Raw genomic sequence first — 18,071 nt, 5'->3', positions numbered from 1 at the left:
TTTTAATTCTAGTTTCTATTTTTGTTTATTACTTAAAACTTGAAAACAAGAAACAAATTAAGAGTTAAGATAACTAATTAATTAAAAATATTTGAAAATTAAAGTGTGATTTTCGAAAAAGAAGAGAGAGAGAAATAGAAGAGAGGTTTTCGAAAATAGAAGAGAGAGGAATTAGTTAGGAAGTAATGAAAAAGAAGAAAGAGAAAACAAGTAACTAATTAGGAAAGATTTGAAATTAAGATAAGATAGAAGATTAGAAAAGATAAGATAGAAATTATAAAGATTTGAAAAAGATTTGATTTTAAAATTTGAAATTAGAAAAGATAGGATAAGAATTTGAAAAGATTTGAAAAAGATTTGAAAGAGATAAGATTTGAAATTTGATTTTTGAAAAAGATTTGATTTTAAAATTTGAATTTAAAATAAGATAAGATAAGATTTTTGAATTTTAAAGAAAGATAAAAAGTTAAGATAGTGATTTGAAAAAAATATGATTTTTGAAAAGATTTGAAATTAAGATAAGATAAGATAATGAATTTGAAATTAAAATTTGAAATTTTTGGTGAAATTTTCGAAAATTAAAGTAAAAATATAGAAAAGATATTTTATTTTTTGAATTAATGAAGAAAGAGAAAAACAACCAAAAGACACCAAACTTAAAATTTTTAGATCTGAGACACAAAGTTTTTTAAAATTTGAAAAAGAAAAACATCAAAAGATACCAAACTTAAAACTTTTACGATCAAAACAAGAAAAGAAACAAGAACAACTTGAATACCAAGAAAGAACACAAAGAACAAGTTTTCAAAAATTTAAGGAAATAAAGAATACACACAAGACACAAAACTTAAGATTTTTGAAATCAAAGAAACTTAAAGACTCAAGATAACTCAAAAAGACACCAAACTTAAAGATTGACACAAGACTCAAACAAAAGACACTATTTTTTGAAAATTTTTGGAAAACCACACCAAGAAATTTGAAACTTTAACAAAGAACAAGAACTAAAGACTCAAAACAAAAAGATAAAGATCAACAAGAAAAGAAAAGACTTTTGAAAATTTTTTATTTTTTTGAAAAAGGAAAACAATAGACTCAAACAAAATTTAAAAGTACCTAATCTAAGCAATAAGATAATCCGTTAGTTTGTCAAATCCAAACAATCCCCGGCAACGGCGCCAAAAACTTGGTGCACGGAAATTAACTCCGCACAACTGAACCAGCAAGTGCAATGGGTCGTCCAAGTAATAGCTGAGGTGAGTCAGGGTCGATCCCACGGATATTGTTGAATCAAGATATGGACACCTTGTAGATCTTAGTCAGGCGATTAGAAAAGATAGTTTGTTGAGATACATGCATAAAACAAGAATAGGGATGAAATTACTTAATTTGAGTGAAAACAGTGATAAGAGAACGGTTGAGGCTTCGGAGATGCTTCATTCTTCTGGATTAACCTTTCCTACTGTCTTTCTCCAATTGTGAGTGATTCCTTCCATGGCAGGCTGTAAGTGATCAACGCCGTACGGTCGCGGCCGTTGAATCTTCCTCCTTTAGGCAGAATGCTAGGTTTAGTGTGCGCCCAATCTGAAGGAGGGTGAAGTTCCTGCAATTCATTCGCTTGATGATCCTACTCAAAACGCCACAGACAAGGTCGAATCTTCCGGATCAGAGAATGCTACACCTTTGGTTCTAGCATCTACTACAAAGACCCTAATCTCTCCATACCTCGACTAAACTGGTGTCTTGAGAAGTCCCCAACGAAGTCGTGGATTAGCCATCTAAGAGATGTATAATCAAGCTGGTGGTTCAGTGATCTCTGGTTAGGACTCACACTGAACCCATGTAGAATGAAGATGATTGTCACGGATCATCCCATTAATAAAGTTGAAGAACGAAGATACATCTTAGAATAGAGTCACACATGAATTGAATAGAACAGTAGTACTTTTATTAATCCATGAAAATCAGCAGAGCTCCTAACCTTAACCTAGAAGGTTTAGTGACTCATACTGTACATAATAGTGTTCGAAAATATGATATGCTGGAGAGAGATCCTAAACATGGTTGATATTCTCCTATATATACTAGTCTAGTGATGTGTGGAAAACGATCCAACACAAAACTCACCGGCAAGTGTACCGGGTCGCATCAAGTAATAATAACTCACATGAGTGAGGTCGATCCCACAGGGATTGAAGGATTGAGCAATTTTAGTTTAGTGGTTGATTTAGTCAAGCGAATCAAGTATTGGTTGAGTGGTTTGTGCTTTGCAGAAACTAAATTGCATGAATTGTAAAAGGGGAAGGGTGAATTGCAGTAAATGAAAGAGCAGGAAAGTAAATGTGCTGAATCTTAAAGAACAAGTAAAGTAAATTGCAGAAACTTAGATTGCAAGAAATGTAAATGACTGAATCTTAAAGTGCAAGAAATGTAAATTGCTTGAATTGTAAAAGGGATTGGGAGTTGGAATTGCAGAAATTAAACAAGCAGAATTAAATTGCATCAAACAGCAAAGTAAAAGATGAATTAAATTGGAATGGATCTCAAACAGAAGAGTAAAAGTGCTTTGAGAATTATAAAGACAGAAAGGCAGTGCTTAATTTGCAGCAAAGTAAAAGAGATTGAAGATCTCAGGGTGGAAGAGACTAGATAACAAGTCTAGATCTCAAATCCTTCCTTGATCCAACAACAACAATTGCAAAAGAAACTGAAAAGTAAATTGCAGAATTAAATTGCAGAAGAGTAGAAGAAGATGCAGTAAACAGAAATTAAAATTTAATTATGCAGAGAAAGTAAACAAGAGATCTCAAAGTGAGATTGAAACAGAAGTTCTTCAATTCTTCACCCAAGATCCAAAGCAAGAAAATAAAAGAGTGCTCAAGCAAGAACCAAGAAGAAGAGAGAGCAATTCCCCTTCCAAGTTCTCAGAGAATTCAAAGTAAAAACTCAAAAATGAAAATGACAATTAAAAGGAAAATTCAAAGTAAAAAGTAGCTCTCCTATTTACATCAAACTAACTCCTATTTATACACTTTCTATTCTTGGATTTTGGAATTTGGGTGGGCTTTTGATTTGGTGAAGAAATGAATTAAATTGGATTTTTAATCCAATTCCTAGCCCAATTTGCACCTCCAGGGGAAAGCTCAGTTGGAAAATCCAACTTAGCTTTCAAGCATGCTCTATCCGTGTCAAGTGTGGTGTGCAAGCCTTCCTTGGTGTGCCAAAGTGTGAAAGTTCAATGCTCAGTTGGAAAAACCAACTGAGCTTTCCTTGTGTTGAGCTTTGTTGCGCCAATTTGGTGCTGCCCGTGTCATGATGCGCATGGTTTCCTTCTTGGTGCGCCAAAATGTGGGGAAGGATGGGAGAAGCAATGCTAAGTTGGAATTTCCAACTTAGCTTCCCTTGTAGCGCCTTTGCTTGTGGCCTCAAGGTCCCAGGTTCAACACTTGGTGGAGGAAGTGGAGGAAATCTTTGGAGCTAATTTCCTTGGATGAGTGGGCACTCCTCCTTAAGTTTCCAAGAATACCCAAGTTCGAAACTTGGAGGAAGCAATAAAGCTATTTTCCTTGTATTTCCTTGCAAGCTTGGTGGCACTCCTTCCTTATGTTTCAAAGAATACCCAAGTTCAAGTCCTGGAGGAAGCATTCTAGCTATTTATTCTCAAATTCCCTTGCAAGGAGTAGCGTGTGGTTCCAAGTTCGAACCATGGAGGATGCATTTTGGCTATTTCTTCTTGAATTCTTTTGTGAGGAACGTTCCTTGCCTTCTCCTTGGTCCTTGGTTCGAATCTTGGTGGCTTCACTCATGGAATTTCATCTTTGAATTAATTTTTGAGAGCCCTCGATAAAGCTCACTTAGTTAACTGAGCTTTATGCCATTTCCTTGCTTTCTTTAGTGCTCAGTTAACTTTTCCAACTTAGCTTCCATTCTTCCTTGATTTTTGACATGCTTTTTCTCTCTTGAGCACGCTTGTGGCTTCCTTTGGAACGTTTCTTATGCCACGCTTTTCTTCTTTTCTTCTTTCTTCACCTACAAGTAATCAAACAACCAATCAAAGTATCACTAAATTCACAAGGTTTATAAATCATTAAAATTCAATTAAATTTAGCTTAAACCTCATGATTTAACATCAATTACATGGTGGTTGATTGATTCAAAGAAGTCATGCATTTTTAATCCAAATTACTTTCTTAGAATGCAAGAAAGTGCATAAAATCTAATAAAAACAAAGAAAAAGGCTAGTGAAACTAGGCTAAGATGACTTGTCATCACAACACCAAACTTAAACCTTGCTTGTCCCCAAGCAAGCAGTAAAACATAAGGAAAATTACTAGAAGCAGAGAAGTGTATAAGCCTTTTATTAGAAGACATTGAATACTGGTAAACGGGGTTTTTATGCATGGTATCTTAGGGATTTTTTTATTCTGGGGCTGAGACATCAACATTCCTTTGGATCCTTACTTGAATTACACAAAAAATGAGACTTGTTATTGCTTGGGATTTTTTTTTCTTTCTTGGCTGAGGCTTAATGCTATGTGGTAAGGCAGCTTTTTAGAGTAAGCTTTCAGCCAACATTCCCGCCCCAGTTGGTTCAAGATGCTAGGTGTTGAAACACCCCTATGGGCTTACTTGCTCAAGCCTCTCCTTAGCACACACACATCACAGGCATTTAGCTTGTTTTGTTCATCTCTATTTATTCTTTAGAAATTGATGCCCAGCACCTCTTTGGGTTACTAAATGCTTTGTCTCAAAGTAGCTCTTGATGGTGGACTTTCGGTTGGCAATCCCGGGTTAGTTAACCCAAGTTGCCGGGTGATGAAGCACCCCTTAGAACCTAGTTATCCAAGCTTATCTTTGTACAAGAACATCACAGGCATTTATCCAAATTTGCAGCCATTGGTGCCCAGCCTTGTGTATTTCTTTTTGCTTCTTTCTTTTGCATTTTTTTTTTCTTTTATTTTGGACCTTTTTCATTTGTCAAGTCTCATGAAATGTAACTCAAGTTCATATCACAAAGTCATGCCAGCATTCAGCCATATTTATAAATCACCTAATGAACCAGCACATACCACCACATAATCTTATTTTGTCTCATATCATACCAGACTTTTACTCTTTCTCTATTTCACAGTTATTTTTCTTTTATTCAAGCATGAGGAACAAAGCATATAATTCAAGTAAGATGAAAGTGAATCAAGCACTTAGACTAGTAAGCCATAACAGCATGAAAGCAAACAAACTCGCAGACAGTAAATGAGTCTAGAAAGATACTAATCAACAGGGGACATTTGCACTTTCAATTAACATATTTGAACTAGAATCAGTCAGAGAACAATACAACCTCTTGGAGTCTATTTGTTTCATCTGTGTCATCATTATTGTTGGGTTCCATGTCCTTCCTCTGTCCATGATGATGTACCTTTTCCTCCAAGAGATTGAATGACTCCCTACAAAAGATCTTGAAAGTTGCTTGTTCCCCAAGCACTTGAGAGGTAGTTAGCATGCATGTATGCTTGTGATTCTGTGAACCTAAGTTGGTGTGGGAACACCAAACTTAGTTCCTTGCCTACTTCTATATGTAGCAAAATAAATACATGCATGAAACATCAAGTACTTTTATTAAGGAAATAAACTATGGACTAGAAAACAAACTATGAACTAGAAAACAACTAAAAACTAGAAACAAGACAATTGTTAAGCAGTTTCTCTGATGGTTTGGGGCCGATACTGATCATGCTGAGGGTGCAATGTGTTCTTAATGAAATTTTTGGTGGAACACCAAACTTAGCATCCAACATTCACCCCTTAATTATTTTGGTGTGCAACACCAAACTTAGCTCTTTGCAATACTGAGAAATCTACTCAACTCTTTTATTAAATTAGCTATGAAGAGAAAATTACCTCAGGTTGGGTTGCCTCCCAACAAGCGCTTCTTTATTGTCACTAGCTTGACATGTTGTTCTTCACTTTCTTCCTCTTCTTCCAGTTGGTTAAGAGGAATGACCTCAAGGGGGGGAAAGTTTCAGCTGTTGTCCCCTTTCTTAGTCTCTTCTCAGCAAGCCTCCTTTTGTACATAGCTTGATTGAGCTTGCTTGCTAGTTCAGGGGAAGGATTGTTTGCAGTTGACCTTCTCTTGAATGTTGTCCTTTGTAGCTTGGTCACAATCCTCTTCTCGGTGCTTTTGTTAATTGCCTTCACTTCCTTGAGTCTAAGTTTTGGTGGTTGTGTCGTTGTTGGAGTGATTTCTTCATTAAGAGCTTCTTGCATTGGAGGTTCCATGGGCTTTTCCTCTTTGCACTTCTCTGCTTCAGTTGAGTGTGACTTCTCTTGAGTATCTTTCTCCATTTCTTCTTCATGATTTTCCACTAATTCCTTTGGGAGTGAAGTTTCAGGTTCCTCTATCACCTCAATTAGCTTCTGTGAATATGAAGCCACATGTTCAAACGCCTCCACAACCTCCTTTTCTATTGAAATTTTACTTGACACAAAGGCTTCCTCATCTTGCTTTTCCACTTCCTCACTCACAAATTGGTCTTCATCCTTACTGTTTGATGGTTCTAAGTTCCTCTTTGTTTGCTCTAAGGGCCCATTCATCTTCTTGAGGATGGTTTCTTTCCAGGATTGGGGTTGTGTGTATCTTTCTACAAGTTTTCTATGTATTTCAATGGCTTGGCATTGGCTTTCTAAGGGTTCTTTGGACCATTGAAGGTAATCCTCAACTGCTAATTCAAGAGATGAAGGTTGAGAGTAATTTTTGTGACGTGAATGTGTTGTGGTGAAGTTGTGTTGAGGGGTGTGGAATGAGTTGTGTGATTGATGGGATGACTTGTATGGATTTTGGAGGAAACTTCGTGTTGAGGCATAATCAAGTGATGAAGAACTTTTAAATGAGAAACTGGGACGTGAGGATGGATGCTCTTTCATTCCTTGGTGATACTCCCAGCCACCATTAGAATAATGACTTGAATTATTTTGTGGTGGTGGGAAGTATCCCATATGATTCTCTTGCTCATCTTGTGTCTCTGAAGCAAATCTCCATGAATTGGAGTGCTCAGGATCTGTAATTTGTTGGTGATATTCCCAGCCATCATTGGAAATTGGTGATGGTGGGTAACATCCCATAAAATTTTTTTTATCATAAGATGAGTTGAACTCCATTTGAATTTTGGAAAACACAACACCATTGAAAATTGAAATTACTCATATCAGAGATGAGAATTTCTTAGTGAGGCAAAAACTCAAACACCTTGGTTTCAATCTATAACAGAGAACAAAAATAAAGAAAATGCTTGATCTAGACCACCACCTCACTTAATCATTGTCAATCTAATCAATCCCCGGCAACGGCGCCAAAAACTTGATGTGTGGAAAACGATCCAACAAACAACTCACCGGCAAGTGTACCGGGTCGCATCAAGTAATAATAACTCACATGAGTGAGGTCGATCCCACAGGGATTGAAGGATTGAGCAATTTTAGTTTAGTGGTTGATTTAGTCAAGCGAATCAAGTATTGGTTGAGTGGTTTGTGCTTTGCAGAAACTAAATTGCATGAATTGTAAAAGGGGAAGGGTGAATTGCAGTAAATGAAAGAGCAGGAAAGTAAATGTGCTGAATCTTAAAGAACAAGTAAAGTAAATTGCAGAAACTTAGATTGCAAGAAATGTAAATGACTGAATCTTAAAGTGCAAGAAATGTAAATTGCTTGAATTGTAAAAGGGATTGGGAGTTGGAATTGCAGAAATTAAACAAGCAGAATTAAATTGCATCAAACAGCAAAGTAAAAGATGAATTAAATTGGAATGGATCTCAAACAGAAGAGTAAAAGTGCTTTGAGAATTATAAAGACAGAAAGGCAGTGCTTAATTTGCAGCAAAGTAAAAGAGATTGAAGATCTCAGGGTGGAAGAGACTAGATAACAAGTCTAGATCTCAAATCCTTCCTTGATCCAACAACAACAATTGCAAAAGAAACTGAAAAGTAAATTGCAGAATTAAATTGCAGAAGAGTAGAAGAAGATGCAGTAAACAGAAATTAAAATTTAATTATGCAGAGAAAGTAAACAAGAGATCTCAAAGTGAGATTGAAACAGAAGTTCTTCAATTCTTCACCCAAGATCCAAAGCAAGAAAATAAAAGAGTGCTCAAGCAAGAACCAAGAAGAAGAGAGAGCAATTCCCCTTCCAAGTTCTCAGAGAATTCAAAGTAAAAACTCAAAAATGAAAATGACAATTAAAAGGAAAATTCAAAGTAAAAAGTAGCTCTCCTATTTACATCAAACTAATTCCTATTTATACACTTTCTATTCTTGGATTTTGGAATTTGGGTGGGCTTTTGATTTGGTGAAGAAATGAATTAAATTGGATTTTTAATCCAATTCCTAGCCCAATTTGCACCTCCAGGGGAAAGCTCAGTTGGAAAATCTAACTTAGCTTTCAAGCATGCTCTATCCGTGTCAAGTGTGGTGTGCAAGCCTTCCTTGGTGTGCCAAAGTGTGAAAGTTCAATGCTCAGTTGGAAAAACCAACTGAGCTTTCCTTGTGTTGAGCTTTGTTGCGCCAATTTGGTGCTGCCCGTGTCATGATGCGCATGGTTTCCTTCTTGGTGCGCCAAAATGTGGGGAAGGATGGGAGAAGCAATGCTAAGTTGGAATTTCCAACTTAGCTTCCCTTGTAGCGCCTTTGCTTGTGGCCTCAAGGTCCCAGGTTCAACACTTGGTGGAGGAAGTGGAGGAAATCTTTGGAGCTAATTTCCTTGGATGAGTGGGCACTCCTCCTTAAGTTTCCAAGAATACCCAAGTTCGAAACTTGGAGGAAGCAATAAAGCTATTTTCCTTGTATTTCCTTGCAAGCTTGGTGGCACTCCTTCCTTATGTTTCAAAGAATACCCAAGTTCAAGTCCTGGAGGAAGCATTCTAGCTATTTATTCTCAAATTCCCTTGCAAGGAGTAGCGTGTGGTTCCAAGTTCGAACCATGGAGGATGCATTTTGGCTATTTCTTCTTGAATTCTTTTGTGAGGAACGTTCCTTGCCTTCTCCTTGGTCCTTGGTTCGAATCTTGGTGGCTTCACTCATGGAATTTCATCTTTGAATTAATTTTTGAGAGCCCTCGATAAAGCTCACTTAGTTAACTGAGCTTTATGCCATTTCCTTGCTTTCTTTAGTGCTCAGTTAACTTTTCCAACTTAGCTTCCATTCTTCCTTGATTTTTGACATGCTTTTTCTCTCTTGAGCACGCTTGTGGCTTCCTTTGGAACGTTTCTTATGCCACGCTTTTCTTCTTTTCTTCTTTCTTCACCTACAAGTAATCAAACAACCAATCAAAGTATCACTAAATTCACAAGGTTTATAAATCATTAAAATTCAATTAAATTTAGCTTAAACCTCATGATTTAACATCACTTACATGGTGGTTGATTGATTCAAAGAAGTCATGCATTTTTAATCCAAATTACTTTCTTAGAATGCAAGAAAGTGCATAAAATCTAATAAAAACAAAGAAAAAGGCTAGTGAAACTAGGCTAAGATGACTTGTCATCATCTAGTAACTCAGGATTAAAGAAATATGATAAACTAGTCTATTAGTGCGAAAATCCACTTTTGGAGCCCACTTGGTGAGTGTTTGGGCTGAGCTTGAGTGTCTCCCACATGCTAGTGTCCCTTAGGGGCGTTGAACGCTGGCTAGGGACCCCCTTTTGGGCGTTGAACTCTAGTTGCTCCCTTGTGGGCACTGGATGCCAGGAGTGGGGCTGGTGTCTGGCGTTGAACGCCAGTTTTGAGCCTTCATTTTCGAAACAAAGTATGGAATATTATATATTTCTGGAAATCCCTGAATGTTAGCTTTCCATAGCCATTGAGTGCGCGCCATTTAGACTTCTGTAACTCCAAAAAAGCTCTTTCGAGTGCACGGAGGTCAGATCCTGATAGCATCTGCAGTCCTTTCTCTGCTTCTGAATCAAACTTTTGCTCAAGCTCCTCAATTTCAGCCAGAAAATACCTGAAATCACCATAAAACACACAAACTCAAAGTAGAATCCAAAAATATAAATTTTTCACTAAAACCTATGAAAATATGATAAAACTTAAATAAAACATAATAAAAACTATATGAAAATGATGGCAAAAAGTGTATAAAATATCCGTTCATCAATGGTCTTAAACTAATAGATGAAGAAGGTATTGATGTATTCTCTTTTTTATTTTTAAATCTCCTGAATTTTGGACAATTAACTATTGTAATTATTATTTAGATACATTGGATCTTGGAGATCCCATATACTGATGTCCATACTGTCAGACCTTGATGTGGCTAGATGATTGCTTGGAAAAGTCAAGAGGTAGCTCCAATCCTATATTTTCTTTATGTTGTATGGAAGAAAAGGTTGAATTGCCTTTCTTGAAGCATCCACCTCAAACGCTACAAGAATTACATAGTGGAACGGACGAAAAAAGCAAATACTTCCTTAAAAACATAAGGGCTTTCAATGGAATGTTTGCATTCACTTCTACGGTAGGAAGAGTTGACCATTCGATAAACAAAGGTGGTACACTTCCTATCTTTCGCATTGGAGGTCAAAATTATCACCGTATTGGCAGTTTACTTCCACCAGAAAGTGAGAAGCCAAAATTTTGCCCAACTATACATTTATGATACTGAGAATGAGATTACAAACCGCATGAAATCATTTAGGTAATTGTTCGACTCACGCGTGTAATTCATCTATTTTCTAACTTTATCTAAAACGTTAATTTATTGTAATATATTATTAAGAGTTAAATTTTCATGCAATCTTCTTGATACTTAACAAATAAATTGAAATTCTTATATATTATTTATTTATTAACAGATCAAACATTAGTGCAGAATTGATAGAAACTGAAATTATTTCCCCCTTAAAAGTCATGATGGATGAAAATAATGTCCTAGCAAAGGCATTTCGTTCAGCCCGAAATAGATATTAAGTTGATGGCTCCGCTGATGTTAAGTTACAATTAATAATCAAAGAAAATACTGATGCAAGGACATATAATCTGCCAACGGCATCTAAAATTGCTACACTGATTGTTGGAAATATTATTGAGAGCAGGGTTAATAGGGATATAATAATTGAGACAACATCAAGAATGTTGTAAAGGATAAAAGTAGTACATCTATGTATCTTGTTCTTCAATATCCTTTGTTGACTTTTCTAATAATACTACTATTTTTTATCACATTTCTATAAAATAAATATTTTTATAATTACAAATTTAAATATAAAATAATTTATTTATAAACTACTTTTAATATAACTATTTATTATTTAAATTATTTTTTAAAAAATAATTTAATTAAATTATTTATTCAAACTGAATCTTAGTCCCACACCGAGCTTTTAGTTAGGCAAGAAAGATACTCACTGATGGAATTATGCGGAAAACATATGCAAACTAGAATAACACAGAACAGTCATATGTTTGAAGCCATTCTTTTGACTAAAACTACCGTTGGTATGTAAATCCAACAGTCATTCAATACGTTCACAAATTCATCTTAAACACCAAATTCCTTTGGCACTAGACCACTAGTGATATTCCCAACCAAATTCCACATAAACTAAAATTAACATTTAAAATTAAAATAAATAAAATAAAATTCTCCTAATTTTTTCCGTTATTTTTCAAAAGAAAATAAAGCCTCAATCCCCTCCACTGGAATATCCATTGCATATAAACAACATAACAAGAACCTACAAACAGAATGAACCTCTTTTACATTTTTCATATAAAATATTGATATCATCAAATATGCTATTTCCGATTTAACTAGTTAACAGGATTATGCTCATACAGTCATACACCAAAACCCAAGTTCCAAACATCCAGATTCCAGCATCAAACACACACCCCTAAAACAATAAGATAAAAAATTCAAATCAAGAATTAGAAAATAAATAAACAAACCAAACCCTAAAACCTGTCAACCGGAGGAACTTTCAAGAATCATCGGAATCTATTAAGATTTCTGAAGTGCAGGAGGAGGGGTTCCAAGGATGCTAGCCTGATGAGACTCAAGCTCGTTGATCTGCTGCTCGCGATCCATGGCGACGACGAGAGGCACAACAAGGACCAAGAACGTGGTTCCGGCGATCCAGGCGGCCTTGCCAGTGCTGCGGAGGAGCTTCTTCGCAACAAAGGCGGCATCCGAGGCAGCCTGCTTAGTGCGACGTACGGCCGGCGACTGGGACACCCTTGAGAGGACGCCGGACTCCTCGCCAGCGGCGGTGATGGAGAAGCGCTTCTTGCCCTGCTTGGCCATGTTGTAAAGTGAAATGAAAAAAGGAAGAGGGTTCCGAAATGTTGTGTGGCTGTGAGAAAAACAAGTGCCGGCTCCGCTCTTCTCTTTGCGAGGGTTTAGTAATAATCCTTTTAAGGGGCGGTGGGGTTTATTGATTCACTTAAAAAAAATTTACATATATGAATTTTTCTAAATAAAAAAATAAATATAATATATAAGGATGTACATCCGCGGAAGGAAATTTTAATTTCAATTTTTTTAATATAATAAAATAAATATAATATATAAGAAATTAAGGATATTGACCTTTAAATTTTCATTTGTGATTATTTTTGTTAGTCTATAAACACAAAATAAATATACTTAAAAGAGAAGATGAATTTAATATTAATGATAAATTAAAAACTTTACAAAATATAGATAAAAATTTAAATTGAAAAAATATAAATTTGCAAACAAAGGTGGTGCATTTTTATTTTTTATGGGTTTATAAGTGAACTTCGAGCATTTAAACTACGTACTTAATATTTTTTGTACTACTTGCTTAAAATAAAAAAAAGTTTAAATGCGAGTGGTTTTGTTGTAAGACTGAGTATTTAAAAATTAAAATAATTAATTATTTATGATTTATTATATTTGTTTAAGATTTTATATTCAAGAAATTATTTTACTAAAAATATTTAAGTCAAATTGATGATACTTTGAGTTCGAAATTATTTTGAACTCATAAATTTTATGATAATTTGGTATTTTCTTTTTTAAAATTTAAAGATTTAGTAATTAAAAAATAAAATAGAATTGGATAATTTAATTTGAATAATTAGAATTTTTAGTTTAATTTTATGAATTAAAAGAAAACTAATTAGATTATCTCTAATTTTAAATTAGAGTATTTATTTAAAATCAATTAATAAGTTGATAAATAAATAGTGTTCATAAAGTTATTTTAATAGATTACATTTAGTTTTCAATTACTATCCTACCTTTCAATTTTATCAAAATATCGATTTTACCCTTACTCCTTTTTTTAACACTAACCCTAATTTTATCTACACACATTTTTTCACATATCTCATCCAGCATTCATCATCTTCACACACACTCTCGCTATCTCACTCCCACACCCCGCACAAAAGAGAGAAAGAGAAAGAGAAATGATCGAGAGGAAAACAGAGGAAAGAGGAAGAAGACGAAAGAAAAGGAGAGGGGAAAGGAGAGATAGCGTCGATGGGAGTCATTGCCACCGCCATCACCGTGGTTGAGAGAAGTCGAAAAAGAGAGAGATAAAAACAAAGGTATATGTGTGTGTGGAGAGAGAGAGAGAGAGAGAGAGAGAGAGAGAGAGAGAGAGAGAGAGCATTCATCATCTTCACACACACTCTCACTATCTCACTCTCACACCCGCACAAAAGAGAGAAAGAGAAAGAGAAATGATAGAGAGGAAACAGAGGAAAAAGGAAGAAGATGAAAGGAAAGGAGAGGGGAAAGGAGAGATAGCGTCGATGGGAGTCATTGCCACCGCCATCACTGTGGTTGAGAGAAGTCGAAAAAGAGAGAGATAAAAACAAAGGTATATGTGTGTGTGTGTGGGGAGAGAGAGAGAGAGAGAGACGCGACACAATAAAGGAAGGAAGGACCGTTTCTGTCATTGCCAAGCCATCGCCGTTGTCGCCCCCAGAGTTGATTATATTGGAGTTTCCAACCACCGCCAAACATTGTGCAGAGAGAGGTACTTTAAAGAGAGAGAAAGAGTTTGCAGAGAGAGAATCCAACAGAGAAGAGCGAGTAGGGGTTGTCTTTGTCACCATCAAGCCGTCACCATCAAGACCGTCACTGTCCCTGTTAAAGCTACCATCGATGCCAAACAAGGCATAGAAGAAGGGAGCGAATGGGAGAGAGAAAGGCGTTCTCTGCCATTGCCATGATCGCCGACGAATTGCACGGTGTTGTTGTGGTTGCCGTTCTGTCATCATGAGTTGGTCGGCCGCCACTATTATTGTAGGTGGCTGTCGGGGCTACTATTGCACCATCCTACATTGTCTTTTGTGGTGAGATTATTTGGTTTTGTTTTAATTTACCGCAATACTCCATTACTAATTATATTCTAATCGTGTATAATGTCCCTTTTTACCTTCATTGTCGTGTTTGATTCTGTTTGTTACCCAGAACTGCTACATCTATGGTTATTTCTTTTGCTCGCCATTCTTCTTCGCTAACTGAGGATGCTTCGATTGTGAATCATGATGCAGCTGCTACGAGGTTTTCAATTTTTTAATTTCTACGAATTTTGACTAATCGAGGTAGGGGATGTTTGTTTTATAAATTTATAATTCTTTAAAAGTTTAGCAAATACGTGCATAGAGTTGATTAATGTTTTATGGCTTGATTCTCTTTATTAAAGTTTGATTAATTAAATTTTGATAATTTATGAATATTTTTAATAAGTGAATGAAATTGTGAAAGGGTTAAAAATGAATAAATATCACTAATAATAAAATTTATTAGTAATAATGCTTGAAATTTTTTATTGGGTGGATTAGGATTTGAACCTTTGTTTGTTATCTTAAAGATTAAAAAATTAATAATTTAAAGATAATTAAAGATAACAAGTCAAGAATATTTATGTTGATAAATTATTTGATATTTGAAAGGTTGAGAAGGGTTTGGGAGATATTTGATTTGGATAGAATCCTTGAAGGGTGAAAAATATAACTTCTAAAAATACAATATAAATTAGAACCTAAACCGAATAAAAGAACACTTAAACAAAACATACTAAAATTGCATAATTTCACAAACAAACAAATATATATATATATATATTGTGTAGATATCTAGATCTATAGATAAGATCTACAAATGCATATTTAAAATTTATGATCTAATCATATTTATCTTCAGATCAGATATTATCATATTTGATGTTCTTGTAAATCAAATCATATCTGTAAATTTTAAATCAGATGCAGTTAAATACTGCGGATCTTTTGGATTGGATCCAGATTTGTACAGCTCTGGTTGGTGTACACAAGACTTATGAAATCAACCTTGTTTTCAAAAATTTGTGTGTATACATGTGATAAGGTTGTGTAGACTACCCAGCTATGAAAATTTTCCACCACGATATTCAATTGAGATGGTTTAGTTCCATGAAGATGTAAGCTTTCAGCCAATTCCTTAATTAGATTTAATTTGTATATTTTTTCAAATTTTTTATATACAATTTTTTATCTCACTTTTATGTTACTCACAGATTCTTGGAGGAAAAGATATATGTCTCAGTTAGGAGGAATTTGGTGTCTCGATTCATCATTTGTTGAGAGAAGAGGTCACCTATCATATCACATATGTTGAAGTTTGGCTCAATGTTAGTAACTTCAAGACTACAAAACATGAGTTTATGGTCAATTTTGACCAACGTGGCAATGAGCGCATACTTTTAGTGTCAATTATTGCACATATATTTAGCTTTGTCAATTTTGACACTCTTAATTCTTTTGGATTTGATTTCACTTACTTATTTGTGAAGTTTATTTTTTTAATAATAAAATATTTTAATTAAATGGTAATTTAGCTAGCATTCTTTTTATATCAAAGTTTTTGCGATTTTTTTACTCCATTTTTTATGTCATTAGATATCTTACTGGAATTAAAGTTGAGAAAGCTCTCGAAATGAATGACAAATCTATCAAGTATAATATTATTTTATTGGATGTGAGGATCTGATTTTTGGTAAACTGACTTTTTCAGCTATTTTATGACTTATTCCTTAAAACCCAGGATCAACGCCCAAAAAGAATTATTGAGACAAGTCCAACTATAAAAAAAAGAAAAGAAAAAACAAAAATAAATAGAAAAATAGTAATAAATAAGTTAAAATTGACTTTTTGAGGGTAATTAATCCCTTTAGTCAAATTTGACTAGCAAAAAAAAAACTCATTTTCATTGGTCTATTTTTCTCACTAGAGACTTTTTGAATCAGAATTCACTTTTAGTGACGGTTTTGCGTGCGCTGGAAAAAAGTTAGCACCCGAAAATCTCAGAATCAGTGGTAAAAGTAATTCCTACATTGGTAATTGTATCATGTGATTAATCTTAATCACTCATTCTTGATTTATTCATTTAAAAATAAATCCCAGCTGCTCATTATTTTACCACACGGTAAAATTAAAGTTAATTCAAAGCAAAACTCCGCCTAGTATTTCGCAAACACCTCTTCGAGATCCTGAATTCTATTGCTTGCTTCCCAAGAAACTCGAACCACTCTCCCCTAGAGTGATCTATCTAAGTCCACTCTAAGTTTCATGAATAAAACAACGTCCTCCATTAGAAATTTGGAGGCAAAGTGGGCCAGCTGAGTAAAAGGGTCACTGAAACTCCTCCTAGTACTCTCCCAAGCAATACAGAAGAAAATCCAAAGAGAGAGTGCAAGGCCATTGATTTGACTATCATGGCCGAACCTACAAGGGAGGAGGAGGACGTGAATCCTAGTGAGGAAGACCTCCTGGGACGCTCAGTGACCAATAAGAAGTTTCCCTTTGAGAAACCAAAAGAATCTGAGGCTCATCTAGAGACCATAGAGATTCCATTGAACCTCCTTCTACCCTTCATGAGCTCTGATGAGTATTCTTCTTCTGAAGAGAATGAAGACGTCACTGAAGAGCAAGTTGCTAAGTACCTTGGTGCAATCATGAAGCTGAATGCCAAATTATTTGGTAATGAGACTTGGGAAGATGAAACTCCCTTGCTCACCAATGAACTGAATGTATTGGATAGGCAGAAATTACCTCAAAAGAAACAGGATCCTGGTAAATTCTTAATACCCTGTAACATAGGCACCATGACCTTTGAGAAGGCTCTGTGTGACCTGGGGTCAGGAATAAACTTAATGCCACTCTCTGTAATGGAAAAACTTGGGATCTTTGAGGTGCAAGTTTCCAGAGTCTCATTAGAGATGGCAGACAACTTAAGAAAACAGGCTTATGGACAAGTAGAGGACGTGTTAGTAAAGGTTGAAGGCCTTTACATCCCTGCTGATTTCATAATCCTAGACACTGGGAAGGATGAGGATGAATCCATCATCCTTGGAAGACCCTTCCTAGCCACAGCAAGAGTTGTGATTGATGTGGACAGAGGAGAGTTGGTCCTTCAACTGAATGAGGACAACCTTGTGTTTAAGACTCAAGGATCTCCTTCTGTAACCATGGAGAGGAAGCATGAAAAGCTTCTCTCACTGCAGATTCAACCAAAGCCCCACAGTCAAACTCTAAGTTTGGTGTTGGGAGGCCACAACCAAACTCTAAGTTTGGTGTTGAACCCCCACATTCAAACTCTAAGTTTGGTGTTGGGAGGTTCCAACCTTGCTCTGATTATCTGTGAGGCTCCATGAGAGCACCGTCAAGCTACTGACATTAAAGAAGCGCTTGTTGGGAGGCAACCCAATGTTATTTAATTATATCTATTTTATTTTTATTTCGTGTTTTATTAGGTTGATGATCATGTGGAGTCACAAAAACTACTGAAAAATCAAAAACAGAATGAAAAACAGCATTAAAAATAGCACACCCTGGAGGAGGAGTATTCTGGCATTTAAACGCCAGAAACAAGCATCTGTCTGGCGTTTAACGCCAGAAACAAGCACCAAGCTGGCGTTTAACGCCAGAAACAAGCAGCAGTCTGGCGTTAAACGCCAGGATTGCACAGCAAGGGCGTTTTACACGCCTAATTGGAGCAGGAATGTTAAGTCCTTGGCCCCACTGGATCTGTGGACCCCACATGATCCCCACCTCTTCTTCTCT

At 35.6% G+C, this 18,071-nt stretch overlaps 1 protein-coding gene across 1 annotated transcript; it reads right to left on the bottom strand.

Annotated features, from left to right (window-relative positions):
* Positions 1-11,772: 11,772 nt before the first annotated feature.
* Positions 11,773-12,407, bottom strand: LOC107625304 (mitochondrial import receptor subunit TOM9-2). The gene has a single exon (XM_016327912.3). The coding sequence runs from the start codon at positions 12,292-12,294 to the stop codon at positions 11,992-11,994; it is 303 nt and encodes a 100-aa protein (XP_016183398.1). The 5' UTR covers positions 12,295-12,407; the 3' UTR covers positions 11,773-11,991.
* Between the last annotated feature and the right edge of the window lie 5,664 nt (positions 12,408-18,071).

This window comes from Arachis ipaensis, chromosome B2, assembly GCF_059453495.1.
Source record: "Arachis ipaensis isolate K30076 ecotype BB chromosome B2, ASM5945349v1, whole genome shotgun sequence".
NCBI lineage: Eukaryota > Viridiplantae > Streptophyta > Magnoliopsida > Fabales > Fabaceae > Arachis > Arachis ipaensis.
The sequence above is the reverse complement of the archived record's forward strand: the minus strand, read 5'-3'. Positions and strand labels throughout refer to the sequence as shown.